This window comes from Lepidochelys kempii, chromosome 2, assembly GCF_965140285.1.
Source record: "Lepidochelys kempii isolate rLepKem1 chromosome 2, rLepKem1.hap1, whole genome shotgun sequence".
Taxonomy (NCBI): domain Eukaryota; kingdom Metazoa; phylum Chordata; order Testudines; family Cheloniidae; genus Lepidochelys; species Lepidochelys kempii.
In genome coordinates, this window is record NC_136381.1 from 208,296,110 (window position 1) to 208,315,066 (window position 18,957).

The 18,957-nt window shown below is 39.6% G+C and overlaps 1 protein-coding gene and 1 long non-coding RNA gene across 7 annotated transcripts in view; both read right to left on the reverse strand.

Annotated features, from left to right (window-relative positions):
• Positions 1 to 173: 173 nt before the first annotated feature.
• On the reverse strand, positions 174 to 8,559 carry LOC140907515 (uncharacterized). 3 transcript variants are annotated; one of them, XR_012157512.2, is made up of 5 exons: positions 8,385 to 8,559; positions 7,520 to 7,586; positions 4,674 to 4,706; positions 3,515 to 3,610; positions 174 to 2,900 (listed from the first exon to the last, which is right to left on the reverse strand). It is a non-coding gene; the product is annotated as an uncharacterized LOC140907515 (long non-coding RNA). The 3 variants fall into 3 exon arrangements; XR_012157510.2 differs by having other exon boundaries at positions 4,674 to 4,764; XR_012157511.2 differs by lacking the exon at positions 7,520 to 7,586 and having other exon boundaries at positions 4,674 to 4,764.
• Positions 8,560 to 9,423: 864 nt separating this feature from the next.
• Positions 9,424 to 18,957, reverse strand: part of SNX10 (sorting nexin 10) — a 66,441-nt gene continuing 56,907 nt past the window's right edge. For all 4 annotated transcript variants that reach the window (XM_073333653.2, XM_073333652.2, XM_078851767.1 and 1 more), the window contains 2 exons: positions 13,727 to 13,942; positions 9,424 to 13,301 (listed from right to left, as the gene is read on the reverse strand). In XM_073333653.2, the coding sequence (XP_073189754.1) occupies positions 13,220 to 13,301; positions 13,727 to 13,942 (298 nt within the window). In that variant the 3' untranslated portion in view covers positions 9,424 to 13,219. The remainder of the gene's footprint in view (positions 13,302 to 13,726; positions 13,943 to 18,957) is intronic.

Here is an 18,957-nt window from a genome sequence, read left to right on the forward strand (position 1 = left end):
AAATGGCATTAAGGGGAAAAGACCTTTTCAGAAAAGAAAATATATATCTCAATACATTTTCAATATATTTGGTTAAATTGATTGTCATATGCTACCAAGTTTTATATCTCTAAAATGATAAGTTGTAAAATAAGATCAATTTTCAAGAACTAATTTTATTATAACATGAGGAAATAATAATGGAGGGCCATATGATAGCATAATTTGAACAACAGAACTCCCACTTATGGGGAGTTCTGCTTGAAATTAACAGCCCAGTGTGGCCCATATTTATTATAAGATATATTTAAGACACTTACTCAATGAGTAGTCCTTACTTATGCTAGTAGTCCCAATAACGTTATTAGGGGCTACTAATGACTGCAGGATTGGCCCAAAATCAATATCTTTCCTGCAATTTCTAATCAACACCAATCCTGCTTTCTCAGGCACCAATTCCAATTGATATTAACAAGACTACAACATTGCTACTAGTTTCCCTAAATGGAAATTCTGTTGATGCTGCCCATTTAACCAATATGTAGAAGCATACACTAATTACCTCCGTCTTCTCTCCCCTTCTCTGACTCTGTAATCAGCAAGGTGCGTACGCTGCTTCTCGCTTCCCCAAAATAAACACAGAACTCTACTATGGGTGCTGTAGCCTGAAAAATACTTTGGCCAATGTTATCAAATGTGACTAGTGATTTTAGATGCCCTGGTGTTTGAGTGCCCAACCTGAAATGCACCAAAAGGGACCTGATTTTGAGTGGATGGGTACTCATTGCCCTCTGAAAATTAGGTGTTTTTGAGATGTCTTGAGTTGGGCATTCAAAAATTGAGGCCCCAGAAATCATATTTTTAAAAGTACTCTGCATCCACAATTGTGGCCAGATTCTCAAAAGAGCTTGTTACCTAGCATCTCCCATTGGGAAGTCCTTTATAACACAGAAATAGGCAACGGACAATTGCTATTCCTTTCCAAGATCGCAACAGACTTTCTGTGCAACCATGGGCAAGTCACTTAACTGCTCTATGGCTCAGTTTTCCCATCTGTAAAACAATAGTACCTACCTCCTGAGGTGTTTTGAGACTTGATTAATTGTTTGCAAAGTGCTTTGAGATCTTTGGATGGAAAGCATTAGAGGAAATATAAAGTATTTTTATTAATTGCCCTGTATCCCTCCTTCAGCATCACATGTCAGTGATGTGAAGATACTCAAACAAAAAGGTGTTTTAGATCTGCTGTCAAAACTCAATCACCAAGATCAACTGATAGTATACAGTGGTCAAGGTTTTTTTAACAACAGTTCTGTATTTTATGGGCCAAGAATGATTTTCCTGATCTGGATAGATGAAGTCATATTCTGCTTCTTTCCCCATTTCCTTAGCCTTTACAAAGCAGCAATAACAAAGGACACTGAAGTGCGATCTTTTATATCACCAAGAAGTAGCAATTATTGGGAAGCTTAACATGAACAGCGTGTCTAATGCATTTTCCAGCCCTATACTATGAAACTATCCAACCAGCTGCTATACATAAGGTACACAGTATGGATGAAGCTGTATCTTGATGCTTGGTGAAATCAATGTAGTAAAATTCCCATTGTCTTCCATGGAGTTAGGATTTCACTCTGAGAGTGCGGGCGAAGGTACTACATGCTGTGTTACTTTACAACCCATCTAGACTTATACTAAATTCCCCAGGGAGAAGAAATGGGTCCCAAATATTGCTAAATACCACAAAAAGCAAAATATAGTCCTGTGTCTACAAAAAACACTGAGGGCTTGTCTACATGGGGAATTCACAGGTTAGTTAGTGTGAAACAGCTAGCGTATGCATTAAAACTGCAATAGCCATTCCATACTATCCCCTGGGCGGGGGGGGGAGGAAACACTCTGATTCCACATTAGGGCTCCATCTACACTGCACACTACTGGCATAGTGTGTAGTGTATGGGGTGCAATCCAAACCAGTGAGGGGTTGAGTCACAACCTGCCCTGTAACCCTGGGTCCATGAAATGACCCGCTACTGTAGCTCACAGCCTAGACACTAGCAGCCAGCAGAAAAACATGCAGGTCACACCCAAGTGTCTGTGTGCTGTACATCCCTGGATCAGCAACTCCGGCTCCAGCATCCTGTCTATAGCACAACAGCCCCACCCTGGCCACCACCAGCCTTAGTTACTTCTTACAGGGTGACCTCAACACACTTCCAGTCCCAAGTTTTCCCAAACCGTGTGCTCTGCAAGTGACAAAAGTACATTACAGCTTATTAACTTGACTGAGGTAAATACACTTTTCCCACAGAAAACACAGAGTTGGTTTATAGTAAAAATAAAACAGATTTGTTAACAATAGGACATGGTTAAGTGATGCCAAGTGAAAGAAATAAAAATAGAGATAGTTACAAGCAAATAAAAGTGAAAACGCGTAGTCTAAAACTTAAAATCTAGCACAGTACAGGCTTTGTTCAAGATGGTTCCTCCTGACAGTCATTCTTCTTCCCAGCCATGGCTGACTTTCCTTCAATCAGAACCTTCCACAGAAGCACAAGGTGCTAGGTTCCCTTGTCTTCCAAGGTGAAAAATCTTTGCCAATGCAGGTTTCTCACCTATATTCAGTTCTCAGAGACTGCAATCCCTCCTTAGTTGAAGGACCCATCTTTCTCAGCTTGCAAGAGCTCTGGCCTCTTGTGTCTGTCCAGTGATGGATGACAAAATGGCTTTCTCTCTCTGCTTAAATCTCTCACAGTTTAGTGATCTTGTTTCAAGAGGCAGGTTGACCTCATGCTGGTCTTCCCTTCCTGTGGGCTTCCCATTCCTTTGCTGATTTAATGTAAATGAAGCTTCCATTGTTGTTGTCACACCTTACTTAATTTCATTGGTGACATATAGATTGCTGTGATGGTCCCTTCTGTCTGGGAGAGACATGTTTGTTTGGTCACAGAGTGTAAAGCATAACAGAAAGAAGTATTCATAATTCTTTATGTAGTATTAATACATAGAATTAACAATTATATGAATCATCAGTGGGTTTTAAACTTTCAGAAAACACTTCACTCGTTAAACTTTTATTGTACAGTAATATGTACATAATCAGGTGAGTCAGTTGCTTGTCACTTGAGGTTCAGACCCCTCTCTTGATAGCTCAGATAAAATTTCTCTCTACTGCTGGTGTGTAGACATCTTGCCAAGCTGTCTCCTTCCCCTCTTGTTAGTTTTGTTTACCTTTTATGTAAATGGTGTCTGCCTGAAGACCAGACTGGTCAGAGAAGCAAACACTTTCCTTTGTCTAGAATAGACCTGTTTACCAACTCCCCATGACATGCCTGGTTTAAACACACTTTAGTCATAATTTCAGCATATGTCCATAACTCTTAATACACACCACAACATACACCACACAAGAATATTAATGATCAGTGAGTTATTAGATTTCCAATGACATATTACATTATACCTTTTAGATATAGTTTATAACCATAATGAGTTGGGGTACACTGAATTGGTCAGGCCAGCTGAAACTCATTACCTGATACCAGTGAGGTCCTTGCCCTCTGGCACTGGCATGATCTTAGGGTAACAATGGGTAGCTATACGCTGCAGTGAAGAGCATAGATAGATGTAACTTGAGAGAAGAAATATGAGAAACAGAAATGAGAATGGTGTTTACAGCCTTACTCATCATCATTACTATTTATTATTCAACATTCAAGAACCAGGACCAAGAGAAAAAGTAGACATCTAAAAACGTTTACTGCATGAAATCAATTGCATTACAATACAGATTAGAAAACAAAATAATCAAAAGTTTGTCTACCATGTTTTGCATAAATAAAAATACATCCTGATAGTATTTGAAAATATACCTAAACTTGAATCAGACTTTCATCGGTTTTACAGGCAAAAACTAACTACATTCAAAAGGCCACCTGTTGGTTCAAAGAGGACATAATTTTAACCTAAGCTGCATGTAGGAAAGGGCACTTTTTCAATTTGAGCGTAAGCAGCAAACAAGGTGGTACTAATAATGGTAAAAATCCACCATTTGAATGAAATCCTGGCCCCACAGAAATCAATGGAAGTTTGGCCATTGACTTCAATGGGGCCACCATTTCATCCTTCATTGGGTCTAGACAGAAATTTGTATTTACCCTCTATAAATAAACTAAACTTTTAATGAGCCATATATGTTTGTATTCTTCAGGTACAAAATATCTGAAGCAAAAACGAATTAGTCTGGAAGGTTTGACTATACTGAATTATAATATACATAGTTTTTGCCTTGCATTGTATGTTAATCATCTCAAAACAAAATAAAAATCTGATCTCAAAGTTTCTATGACATGATGTTTGTTTTTTTAATCAACATATATCTTGCAAAAACCTTCACTATTACTAATAATAACCACTAATTTTCATTTTGCAAGCATCCAAAATATAAGGTAATATTAAGAAAAGAATGTAAATGATTCATACTTTGAATTTGGTCACCTGAGAGAATCAAAGAGGATGAAAATACTTAAAAATACAGGACCTACAAATAAACAAAGCCTTAAACATGCTTTGTTTTGTTGTTTTTAAATAACGTTAAGCTTCACCATATGCCAGCGCATTTAATTTAACAAGGAAATTAGTTACACTTGATCAACACTTAATGAGAGTAAAAATTTGGTAAAATGTATACTTACAGTGTAAACTGAGCCGTTTGCTGTTCTTGATCACTTAAGAAAAGCAAGTACAGAATCGATTAAGCGACTATTAGGACAGATTCATGTAAATCTGTAAAAGATAAATGTTGTCTTACCTGTGGATAAATAAAAATCTCCATGGCATATGTTAAGATTAATTTATCAGGAAGCAATAAAAAGATACACTTTAAAGGGGCATGATCAACTTGCAATCTGGTCTTTTTTAAATAAAATGAGTTAAACCTATTATCACTATTATTATCTAACATTTATATGGGCAGGCTAAAGGCCACCATTGTGCTAAGCACTATCCAAATGCATAATAAATGATAGGTCTGCTTAAAGAGCACAAATCTAACTGTATTTTTGGCACCACATTTGCCCCCTGTCAAATGTTGTGGTTTCACAGCCATATTTGCCTATTTTTAATGCTGTTCTCTCTCTTTTGCTATTGTGCAGAAGACCCACACAAATGAAAGAGAGACCTAGTGCACTGACTATGCTGGGGAAACACTGAAAGTGACTAGATACAAAACTTGCTGTCAAATGCACAAAGTAGAGAAATCAGAAAAAAGGGAGAAATGTTTTTTCTTTAACGTCTTTCAGTAAATTGTATTAGTAACAATAGTAGGTAAAAACTTTATAGACAGAAATGTGATTTTTAAGTAGATGGGATCTGGTTCAGTGCATTTAGTGTTCCTTCTAAGAACTTTATTGGTTTTCTGCGCAATAATTTATGACTTGCCACGGAAAGATAAAAGGTCTAAGACTGTTTTCTTCCAGATATAAACCGGAGTCTGGATACCTTATTATTACATTAGTGCCCAGAGACCACAATGGAGATTGGGGCCTCTTTATGCTACACACTGTGCAAACACATAGTCAGAGACAGTCCCTAAATAGGGAAAACAGACAAAGGGTGGGAAAGGCAGTATTATTATCCTCCGTTTTACAAATAGGAAACTGAGGCACAGACGAATTAAAAGCTTTGCTAAGGTCACACCAGTAGTCTGTGGACACGCCAGAAATTTAACCTAGATCTCTTGATCCAATCCCTTAACCATTAAACTACCTTTTCACACTGCTTAAGAGATGACTCATAAATTCTGCACAGAGGGACTAAGGCACATATTAAAGTACAGGAACCTCAACAGATTCATTATTTTTGCACAAGACTGTGTGTAGCCCACTGTCTAGGAGACAGTAAGTGTGCTCCAGGGAAGGCCAGCCTGCATTATGAGTTGCCCTGGTGTGCTCACTTACAATTAAAGCATTGCACCAACTCCCTTTTGGCCTAAACCTAGAATCTCCTGGCTTCTGCAGCCTTTGACTCTCAGGCTCTGCGCTACAGGCAGAGAATGTTTTGCAGAAACGCCTGCCTCCTCACATTTTAAACCTTAAACTTCCCCCAGAACATCTTCAGCCTGTGGCCTTGTCCTCTCCTTTTAGCTCCGGGTAGCTGCACTCTCGTTGTGATGGGTATTAAGGTTTTCATTCAGCTGCAAATGCTTGGGACCTATATAAATATTAGCAGAGTGAGCAAAAGGGCCACTCTTCCCTACACCACCAGGGTAATATCTTCTCTCCCTCCCCACACACGCACACACACACTTTTTTTGTCTCCCCTATCACCCATTATCCCTTTAACGCAGAGCAGGGCTGCTGATTACAAAAGAGGCAGTTTGACTCCAGCAATAGGTCTTCTTCACTAATCCTCACTGTCATGGAAACTCCAGCTGCTGCAAGAATAAGAGGTTCAATCCATATTTGCCAGCTCTAATATGAAATCTGTCAGAGCCCAAATTAATGAGTTCCAAATTCCTTACATCACGATAACAGGTTAAGACTGGTCAATTAATTACATAAATCCTTCCCGATTCATTGTGCATTTGCAGGCAAGATTGTGTCTTACATTACTCCATGACACAGGGCCTTTTGGCTCTTGTTGTTCTGCAGAAAGGCCCCCATTTAAAGGCAGCCTGCCTGCCACAGCGAAGTGTTAAATGTCACGCGTTAGATTTTCACTTTTCTGTAATTGCTTTTGTTAAAAAAAATAAATTAATTAAAGGGCTTAGAGCTGCTGTGTGTGTATGGGGGGGAGGATTAAGGAGTGGGCCCCTCAGAAAGCCATTGTCTCTGCTCACACACAATCTAACACCCCAGCACACTGCCACTGCACATGGGGAAGGTGGATCTATATGTATTTTGTAGCAATGGATCCTTTTCCTTGGCTAAAGAGATGCCCAGGTTTGGGAACTGGCTGGGTTGTGTGTGTGTGCCTGTGTGTTTTAAATGCAATGAACTCATTAAGCTCTCTGTGTCTGGTGCATACTCCTAATCTCCACCTCTTGGGAGGGTCCCATACAAACCAGAAGGGCCCTGTCACCCACCACAGAGATTTAATGCATTGTTAAGAGGGGCTGGGGAACAGATTGCTGGAGTGGAATGTCCCAGGGAAGGGCAGGTGGCGGTGGCTCAGCTTTGAGCTCTGCTCCCAGCCCCTTCAATCTCCCCGGGCGGGCTCTCCGCCTGGCAGCGCCTCCCTCCGGCCGGTAGGTGCATTACACACAGAGGTACCAAGAGGTCCCTCGGCCCAATCGGGTCAGGCAAACTTGGTGGTGGGAAGCAATGCCTGCCTCATGCCCAGGCAGGATAGAGTCTCCCCATCATCATGCACAGAGGCGACGCTCTCTTCCCAGCAGAGTCTCAGACTCTGCACTCCCATTGCAGGCACTAGGTTTTCTAATCTAATGTAAAGGAAGGACTGACCAAATTGCATTGGCTTGTGGTCATGTGAGCAATGCACAGAGGTTATTTTGCTAGTCCCTAAAAACAAAAAAACCCACCTCACAAAGCATCAGTTCCTTCCAGTCCCGGGGGAAAGAATTCGTGGGGACACAAGTGTCGCTGCAACTAGATAAAGCCATAAAGATTTGATGGAAGGTGGGGATATTGAGGGCAGCAAACAGGAAAGTGTTGGCCACGCTCTGGTAATTGCGTTGATTGGGATTTGAAATGTAACTGCAGAGAGGAGCGGGCTACCCCAAAACGAAGGGACCGGCACACTCCTTTCGGATCCCGCACTCCTGTACACACCCACACCCCCCCCCTAAAAAACAACACCAACACGGTTTCCTCTGGCTCGGAGCCTCCTCCAGCCTGCCCCGAGGAGCCCAGCCCCCTGGGCTTCTGCCTACCAAAGAATCCCACCGGCCCAGGGACTGGCACTAGAGGCCGCCTCCCATTCTCCCAGCCTGGCTCGCACGCACGCGCCCCCCTCCCAGCCTTTTGTTTTACATTCGGGGCGGGGGGAGGAAGATACATTTAAGAATAAATCAGCAGCGCCCTGAAAATGTTCGATCTCTGCAGAGCTCCCCAGGCACCACCCCCGCCCCCCACCACGCTCCTCCAAACTCTGCTTCCTTGGGTGTTGAGGGGGATGCTGCTGGCTCCCCCCTCTATCCCCCCCCCCCCCCCAGGCGGCAGCATCTCCTGGTGCTTTTGTATTTTGCAAGTGGGGGCGGGTGGGTGTGGAGACCCAGATCTCACGCACGAGACTCCGGGGTTCTGGCTCTGGGGGCGGAGAAGCGGCAACTTGCTGCGTCTCCCTCTCCTCCCTTTTCCATCCCGGCCCCCCCCCTCCTTCCCCCACTGTTGCTATGGGTTGCGGTTGCTACGAGTTACCGGATCAAGGCCGGCGAGCTTCTTTACCTGACAAACAGCCCCCGGCAGAGGCCGGGCGCATGGAGGCGCCTGGAACACACACTCCCGGGCGGGGAGGGAGCGAGCTGCCGCGCGAGCCCCCTGCACACACAGTCAGTCTGGGCTTGCAGCTGCAGGAAAAGCCACAGCAAGTGGGGTGGGGGGGAAGAGAGGATGAAGGCCCTGAGGTAAGAAACTAGCAAAACTCAACTGAAAGGGCTGCCAATGCTGCCTCCCGGAGGAAAGGCAGGAGGCGATTGGGGGGCGGGGGGGGGGGGGGGAGGCTGCTGATGACTCGGCACTTGTTGGAGGAACTGTTTGCCTCTTAGCATGGAGCCAGATGGCTAGTGAGGGGAATTTATAAAGTTAGGAATTCATGGCAGGAAAAGGTAGCTTGAAAGCTTCACGGCGGCCTTGCGGGAGAGCACAGGCAAGGAGAGGAAAGGAGCAGGCGCTGGAAGAGTTTGTGCTGCTAGATCAATTGGTGGCAAATGTAAAAAAAACTGGGGGAACTGTGTTCCTAACAATTAGGAAAAGGTTTAGTTACAGGATCAGTTAGTGAAAGGTTTGCCATTCTGTAGGCAAGAGGAACTGCTTACTAACATACAGCTACCAAGAGAGAGCAAGGTTTTGGAAAGTATATTTGGGTTGGGAAAGTTTCTGATTTGCAGGTTTTTAAATATGATTTCCAGCAGATGTGCTCAGCTTTGCCTTAGTACTTGCAGAGATTTCCTCATGGAACTGGAACAGTTTTGTATTTGCCAAACTGTAGATGATGATTTTAAGTAGTATATATTGTAATTGCAAACTTAGATTGTAGAGTTATCGTATCAACCAGGCATTATTATTTAACTTTCCACCAGCAATCCTACAATAAAATAGCAAAACTGCAAAACATAATATTGTATAATTGCTCATGGAAAATTGATAGGATTAGGAATACTTAGAAATATATACATATACGTTATGGGTATCTCACAATTCAAGAACTCTAAATGTTCCAAACCAAAAGGAGTATTTTTGGTTCCTGTTACAAAAGATAATTCAGTTATCTTCTAAATATGGTTTATTCAAATAGGCAAAAAAGCAGTTTAACCTACAATGGAATATTTTTAATTTTAAGAGGGAAAGTCTATCTTTCTTTAAGTATTGAAGGCCTTGCATGAGCAGAATCAGTCTTGACAGTGGAAGTACTGAATTACATTTTTGTGTTTAAAAGAAAGAGTGCAGCATTGTAAAAGTAGTTTAACAACAACAAAAACCCCACCTTTTTGGGATAAACATTGATCATCATTATTGATCCTACTACTGTTGTTATAACTACTTAGAAATGTATGGTTTTATTTTACCCAGCCCTTAAAAGGGTTGCTAACTTTACACGCTTCTTGTATTACAAACAGATAATGTCAAAAATATAATTGGATACTTTTTAATATAGTTCTGAAAACCTATCTTCAACAAATCACAAAAATATTTCTAGAAACAAAAATGCACAGAATTTGGAAAAGGGGGGTACAGAATTTAGAAATGTGTGTTGAGAAAATAACTGTCAAGTTTCTTACTCTTAATGTTTATAAAAACGGAGTTGTCTGTTATTGAATGGTTTTCTTTTAAAAGAGGATTTTTGTTACCTTGTTTATAGAAATGTTTCAGTTGCATTATGAGTAACAGGTTGTTGGAATGCTGATTTAGAATATCCTTAAGTTAAATATGCATTACAATTCAAAAATGTAAATGACTGGAGCTATTTATGTTTGTTTAACAACATAGCAAACACAAAAATATGTGAGAAACAGAAAACTGTGGAGAGTTACTAAAAGTCATGACAAAAATAAATTAGGAAATGGATTTTAAAAATAAAATAAATCTCATTTACAAGTTAAAACAGAGCAATTTATTTTTGTCATTTAATTACTTAAAGTTCTGTTTCTACTAAACTTTCTTATAAAAGTGTAAGTGTAGCAAAGCAGCAAAAGAGGAACAATTAAAGTGATGTAAGGTTTTGGATGCAGGAGTGGCACATTAAAAACCCTGACTGAAAAACTAGACAGAAATGTCACTTATAGTCAAAAACAACAAAAACCAAGAATCAAAACCTCAAAAAGATGTTTCTTGTAGAAAAAAAATATTTGATGTAGTGCTAAAATCACAACACACACTAATTAAATATAAAACTTCTTAAAATTTTTGAATTTCACAAAATAAACATATCCTAAAACATTTACAATGTTTACAATTTTTTCTTGCTACATAACAAACCCTAGAACAGAATATTCTTCATTATCATTTAACATGAACGTTTCCACTAATAATAGGTATACAGAGAACTCAAAAGAGTAACATTTTAAATTAATTTCCATGCAGGATAGGAAGAAGGTAATGCAATAGATTTTAGAGCACAGATATAACTTGTGAAGAGTGTGATAAAGTTAATAATACAATTATTATGAATCCCAAGTATTTATCACTGAAACAGGCTGCTTTGCAAAATCTCTTTAATACACAAAAGACAAGATCCCTGAATTATAGAAAGTAGTCACAAAGATTCTCCAACTCTTACATTTGTTTTACTTTCAAACAGACAGTCAGGATGTGTGTTAGCAGGCCACAAAGCGTAAAGTGCATTCAATGATCTAGCTCAACATTAAAAAAAAAAAAAAAAACCCAACCCCCAATAGTATGGTAAACAAAGTGATAATTAATTTCCTTCTCTAAAAATTATTCCAGTTCTCAGTTTTTGTTCATTTCAAGATTTTTTCACTGATGTTTTGGGCATCTTTGCTAAATAATAAGTCTATCAATGAGGCAATATATTCCAAAAGAAGTCCGCACTTTGCAATAGCAGCTATCTTGCCATGATAACTTGTTGCTTTAATTAATGCTAGTGCTGTGATATGAAAATATTTTGTTGACTCTTCTACACACAAGCAGAGATGGCAACTAGATATATTTGTGCAATTCAACAAAACTGAGCAAAAGAAACAGATATTTATCTTATGAAAGTGCTACCATGAAGAGAAAACTGGGTCAGAGTAACTACCTAAGAGATGAGATGTTATCCTCAAGATCTTAAGATACACCTTTCTAAAACTATACAGATTCCCAGCTGGATGATTTAAAAACACATCCACACTCACTTTTATTAGCTGGCCAATTAATTATATATTGTTTCTGTAATTCACAGGTTAAAAGATACTAACTACCGCATCTTTGTCAGAGACAAAATCCATACTGGACCTGAACTTGCAGCACTGAAATCCAGGGGAGTTTTGCCATTATTTCAATGGGAACAGGATCAGACCCACTGCGTTGTTTTTAATAACAGTTAAACATCAAATATAAACAAACATTGAAACATCTTTAATTTTTTTTTTTAGCAGTTCTTTTAATGGGTTTCAGAGTAGCAGCCGTGTTAGTCTGTATCCGCAAAAAGAACAGGACTACTTGCGGCACCTTAGAGACTAACAAATTTAGTGGGTGACACACAGGAGACCATTCTATTCTTGCATCTTTTCAATGGTTTCTTCCTTGTATTGACAGGCTCTGGGACAAGCCAACTCATAGTTGCTGCTATAAAGAGCAAAGTAGATTATAACAAATGTTTGTGGTTAAAAAGTTGTGTCCAGGCCTGCCATTTGTGAAAAAGTCAATATTTCAATGTGTTGACTACAGTAAAAGTGAAATAAAAAACTCCAGTTATTTCAGTTTGTACCCAACAGCTTAGCGTTCTATATTTGAACAATGTGTTATAGCTATGTGACTATCAGCCTTTTGGAACAGGGCCATCCAGAGGATTCAGGGGGCCTGGGGTCTTCGGGGCACTTCGCCAAAGACATGGAGCGGCAGGACCATTGCCGCCGAAGACCCAGAGCGGAAGAAGCAGCGGCAGGTCTGCGGCAGCGGGTCCTTCACTCCGCGTGTGTTCGGCGGCACTGAAGGACCCGCCGCCAAAGTGCCACTGAAAACTCTCGTGGGGGCCCCTCTGGGACCCAGGGCAAATTGCCCCACTTGCCACCCTCCCCCCGCTGGGCAGCCCTGTTTTGGAAAGACAGTTTCACTTCCTTTAAAATGTTAATCTAGAACAACTTAGCTAACATTTTCAGACATAGGTCCCTCAGTTTGATACCGAGAGTGAAATGTTGGCTCCGTTGAAGTCAGTGCAAAATGCCCCATTGACTTCAGTGGGGCCAGATTTTCACAGGGAGGGAGCAATCATAACTCCTGCTACCTTCCATGAGAGCTGAAGGTTTTCAGCACCCCTGGAAATCATTTCACATTTATGTGCCTAACTTTAGGCATCTATGTTTGAAAATGTTGGCCTCTGGCTCTTGTGCATGATAAGAGCAAGTTTTCCATAAATATTGGAGAAAGTCTATATCTTCAATGGTCAGCAACAAATACAGTACAGATTCTGTTTTCCTTAAGTCACCATGCTGTTTTAAAAAGTTAATACTGTGGTCTATATAACTTCATTACCAATGTTACACAACTGTTTAGAATGAAACTTCTCTGGTATAAAGTACACAAAGTTGCTTTGAGTATATTTTAATTTAATACACAACTTTTAAACTAATGTAAAATACCTTTACTTTTTTAAGATCTAAAATACAGAGTCACCCAGGGAAATATTTTATCAGCCATACTTGGCAATAAAGCAACAATGGCCCAATATTTGTCAAGATTTTAATGGCTGCATAAACCTAAATACAGTAGGCGACATGTAAATATAAATCAGTGCAATTTAATAAAAGCAACAAACAAAGAAACAGTTTCAAAGCTGTTTGAAAATTGAGAGAGAACACATTATTTTGCTGGTCTTAAGATGGCAATATACAAATGATTTTTCAGGATTCTTCGGGGACTGTGCTTGCTTTACATCTATGTGAAATGCTGTCATCACTGGTGTGTCCAAGCCCGGAGGATGAACTACAGAGAAGGGGACAAAAAAAATAAAAAATAAAGAAAGGAAATTGGTTTTCACAACACACTCGAAGCCTGAGTAACAGAGGAGAACTTTAATTATCTCCAGTCACAAAGAGAGACAGGAAATTTGGACTTTTAATTAGCCATTTGGAGTGCAGTTGGATATTTTTTTAGCAAGATAATTTAAACGCGAATAATTCAAGTCTGACTAAATGAAATTCACATAATCAGAATGCAGATAATTGAATTTCTACTGCATTCATTAATTCAGTGTGGAGGTGTGTGTGAAGACTTCTATGATGAGCTGTCACAGCTCAATAAAATCTCAGTCAATTAATTTTTTCATTATCTTAGTATTACATCAACAAAAAAGTGAAGTCTGTGTATGTATATATGTATGTATATCGGAATGTAAGGAAGAAAATAACCTCTCTGAATCAGAATCTGCATCATTTTTTCCTCTTTTTCTCTCTTCCTCTTCAATAGGAAAACGTCGTTTCAAAGAGGCAAACTTATGAATCGCATCAGCAACGGAATATTTTGTCTGTCCAGATACACAAGCCTCAATATCTTCTGGACTTAGCTGAGTCTGTAAGAAGAGGTGAAGTCTACTGTCCGAAAGCAATAATGCATTTTGTAGGATCCTTTAAAAAAAGAAAAACACACAATGACTAGAACAATTTCTCAAAGGTGTCCTGCTTTTAAATGAATCCCAAATTAGCTTCAGAATGCACTGCACATAATAAAATGATTAGGCATGTGTTACCTTTTTATTACATTATCTGGAATTTTAGGCGAGTAAAAACATGAAGTTAATAGTTAAGAACATCTGTTTTAAGAATAACTTCAAGGGCGTTTCTTCCATTTAACCATCTGTTATTACCATGTGGATCAATTAATGATTGTAAGGGGGGGGCAAAGGCACATGCACTTATGGAAATTTGGTCTACATTCAAGAATTGTCTATATTTAAAAATACTAAACTACTTTAAAATTTCAATTGCCTGATTTCTCTTGGGGGAGTGGAAGAAGGTAAAGGAGTTTAGAAGCATGAAAAGTCAGGACTTTGACATACTTGTGAAATAGAATGCATGTGCACCAACAAAAACTAGAAGTACATATTTACACTTTTACAAATTTATATATATTTAAGGGATAGTAAAAATGCCATTGATGTACATTGATTTAAATCTGCTTATAAAATGTTTTCAGTAAGTTCTGACAATACTCTTCATTTTAGCTGTTTTTTGAAAAAGTCTGTCTTCAACTGTAGTTTATGTTTGTGAAAATAAGCCTTCAAATGCATTTAGCATAACCTGTTTAATCATGTGAACTGTGTAATCCAAGTACAATGCATTCAAAAAAAACTGGAAAATTAAGAGTTTCTCTACAAGGACTGAAATCTGAGTATTAGCATTGCTACTCTGAAAATGCAACGCTCCTGCAATATTTGTATAAGGAACAAATTACACAATAGATCTATTCTAACATGATCAGCAGACGACAATAAGGGTCTATATCTACAAAATGCTGATGTGCATGCATAACTTTACTCATGGGAGTAGTCTTTTTGAGCTCAATGGGAATACTCAGCATTTGCAATATAAGGCCTATGACACTAACAACTAACATTGCGTGCAAATTTACTGCAGTATATTTAAGCAAGCCAGAACCATTCAGAATTAATGTTCGCCTACTTACAAATATTTAAGTTAGTTTTTAGTTATCAATATCTTTTCCATTTATTTGGCAACATTACTGAATATAATCGGATACAAGACAATAACATAAGAACTGGTGAAAGCAAAAATAAATAAAAATCAACTGTATTATAAATACCCTAATTAACATGAAGGGTATAACAGACTGGTTCTTCCAATTTTAACCATGTGTTTGGACTGTAATATTTTAAATATAAATGAACTCTGAAAATTGTTCTCTATTGTGACCAATATACTAATAATTTTTAATTATGGTAATATACTTAAGGATTTCTGTCTTTCTGTTAAAGGAAAGCAAAATGAAAATAGACCTATAATATTAAACTTTAATTTTTGGGGTATTGTGTGTGTTTGCACACACACTTGAAATTGATAAGTTTGCAGTAATGAAAAATATTTGCAGTGGCCCATAATGATCTATCACATTCCATGTGAAATTATATATATCTGAGAGAGTGGGGCTGCAACAGAGATCACTTTTGGCTACTGTCCAAGATAAGGACATTTTTAAACATTGATAAAACTCAGCTTTTATTCTGATAATTTTCTTAAAAATAGACATCGCAAATATAGTCTTTCTTAAAATCCATGCCTACAAAGTATTAATGCACAGTACATTTAAAAATATCTTCTCAGTAACCCAAAAGAAACCACCTAATAGTGTACAAAAATGAATCAAGCCACAGAACCTACAAACCCACACACCTCCCTCCTCGACAGCAACAACTTCATGAATACAGTTTGAAAAGCCATCATTCATTGGCCACTCCTGGTCAACGTGAAATCCCAAACAAGAAATGACACAAACATCATGAAACAAAAAGGAAAAAAAAAAACCCAACCATACCACACAATTAATACAGATTCATAGCGTAAGCACTGGAGGCGTAAACTCATTCCTTTTGTTTCCTTAAAGTAAATCTTACTGGGATTTATGTTCCAGGTTTAAAAACAGATAACAGTGAGGAGATTCACATTTTTGCAATACTAATGTCTGCATTTCTAATTCAGAGTAATATAGTAAAAAGCCAGCCCATTAAATTCAACGTGCATAAGCTTTAGTCTCCCTAAAGATTTTCCTGTATTGTACCTTTAGTAGCTTCCTGCCACCCAGGCTAAAGCGCAAGTAACTAACTGTTCATGAGATTACGCTATACTTGCAGCTTTGTTGCTGCTTGAAATGTATTTTCTTTTCTTTATAAAATAATGGATAATCTTTAAAATTGATTTTAGATGGTTTGAGGCTTTACACCACAGAAGTAATGAGCACTAATGTCAATGATATTGGACACAAATTCATTTTAGCTTTATTTCATGTCCACAGCAATTCTACTAAGCCTTGAACTGCTGAAGCACTATTATTAACTTGCTGGTAACCTAACACATGGCAACAGCAAACAAAACTGATAAGGGTACAGGTTGATCAGAACCTCAAGGCTACTGTCCTTTTTCAGCAGCTATAATTCAATTTCCAATTTTACTGTACATTGGACTCATTATTTCACAGTTATTTTCTCTTCTGCTTAATAGTGCCATCTGGAGGTTAAATGAGTGAAGACACACAGAGAGGAAGAATTAGAGAAAGATGTTCATTGAACCAATCACACACACCACATCTGTAAGGGAAAACATTTAGAGTTCTTTACCAACCACTGTAAGCCAACATGTGAGCAGTCATATACGCACTCTTCACCTAGGTATGCCCTTGGAATGCCTGGTCTACTCTTTAATTGAGAAATGACAACTTCTGCTTTTTTTCCTTCTGCACCAGCCATTTATATTGCTTGAAGGATGTAATTAAAAAGCAATCAAAATGAAAAATAAAGTGTCTACACTATCCAAGTTCTAACTTTTTGTTTTTATGTTCAAAATATTCATACCTCCAAACAAGGACATGCAAGCTTCGTCACCTGTTGTTGTTAGTATTGGTGAATATTATTACAGTAGCCCTCAGGGGCCCCAACTAGGTTGGGGCCCCATTGTGCTAGGTGCTGTACAAGCACATAAAAAATGACAGTCCCTGCCCCAAAGAGCGTCCAGTCTAAACGACAAGACATGACATGTAGATGAGACAAACAACTAGGCAGGAAGAAGTGGAGGAGGCAGGGGGAGGTAACATACAATTAGGATGCGGCAGCAGTGACTAACCATGTGTGCAATTTTTAGCCAATCAGCAATTATCACAATGTTCAATGAACATCAGCCTGTTCATTATTGCAAGTACCAATACAGGAACAGATTCTGACCTCGGCAGCTCTGGTATAAATCTACGGTAATGAGATCAAAATCTGGCCCACACAGTTAGTCTATTTTAAAAAAAAAAAAAAATCACAGCTCACACTGATGATTCTAGTATCACCCGAAAAAAACTGAGTAGGCAGATTTAAAGGAAAGTCAAACTTTTCCTATGCCTACCTAGGATAGAAATTAATGTCCTAATCCTGCAAACCTTTCCCCATGTGAGTAGTCATTACTCTCACATAAGAACTCCCTTACATGAGTAAGGGTTTGTGGAACCAGGCCCTATGTTTGAATTAGAGATAATAAAATCTTTTTTATTTGTTGTCACAAGGATCTTGGTTTGTAAGCAGTCTTGGTAAAAATTTATAATATCTCGACCTTTACAGAAAGAGGGCATAAAATACGTAGTCTTGCAACCCGACCGAAACCCAATGGGACCTAACTATAGGTGTTGGGTTCAGGTCAGTTTGAAGACGAAAATGAGTTGACATGCTTAGATTGGGTTCGGGTCAGGCTTTAAAATTAGGCCACAGCAGACTGGGGGCAGGCGCAGGGTCACAGGCAGCCGTAGGGATGGCTTGGTAGGGTGGTGGTAAACAGTCCTTTGTCTACATGGGTCAATGACTGGTGGAGGTGCTGCCACCAGGAGAGGTGGTGCTGTATTCACATCAGCTGCCTTAGGACACACATGGGTGCGGTTCAGGTGTGAACAGAGAGAAACAACAAGCTGGCTGGGACCCCACACCAGGCACTACCTGCCCTGCACCTCACCCCTCCTGCACAGCAGAAGGCTTTCATTGGGGTCTGCAGATGGGTACCCTCCCTGCATCACCCCTGGGCCCATGCCCCCACCCACCCTGCAGTAGGGCCAGGCAGGAGGTGGCAGTGGAGGAGAGAAGGGGAGCTGCCCTGTGCCTGGCAATGGGTCTGTCCTGCCGTGTGGCTGCCCTGGCTGGGAGTTTGGGGGACTGAGGCTTCACTGAGGTATGGGCAACCCTGGGCTTCTTGGCGCAGCTGCAGGGGAGAGAAGGGGTGTGGGCCAGGTTTCTGAATGGCAGAAACACCTGGGTCTCTTTGCAGCATCCTGGACATGCTGCTATGCTAGCTCTGGTTCCTGCCACTCCATCCCTGACCTTGCAACCTGACATGGCCTGACTATAAGGGTCAGGTCAATTATGAAAATGACTTGAGACTCTCAGATTCAGAGTGGATTCAGGTCAGCTGTGGTCTAGATGACCTTTAAAATTAGACCCGAGCAGACCTCTAATAAAATTCCAATTGATACACAAAAGAAAGCGCATAGCTTTTGAGGAGATGCTGTATGCTACATGGGGACTGTTCCCTCGCCCAAGCTAAAGAGAGAACATTTACAAAAGGCAAAACATGTGGTGTGTCTGATTTGGACAAAGGCCAAAATCTGGTTTTCTTCAATGTGATTTTATTAGGTATATTATACATTGTTCTGCTGGAGGAGAACAGCATATGGCTGAACAGTACAACTTAATCCTAACTAAAGATTTCCTGTATCTACTGTAACCTAATACAATGACAGATGCCCACTTGAATGTGTGTGGAAGGTTAACACTCTGATTTCGTTTTCAGCAAATTTACTCTGCCCACTTACATCAGATCACGAGAGGGGGAAAAATAAAACTTACCAGAAACAACTGATCACAGCCTGTGTTCTGGTGCCCTCT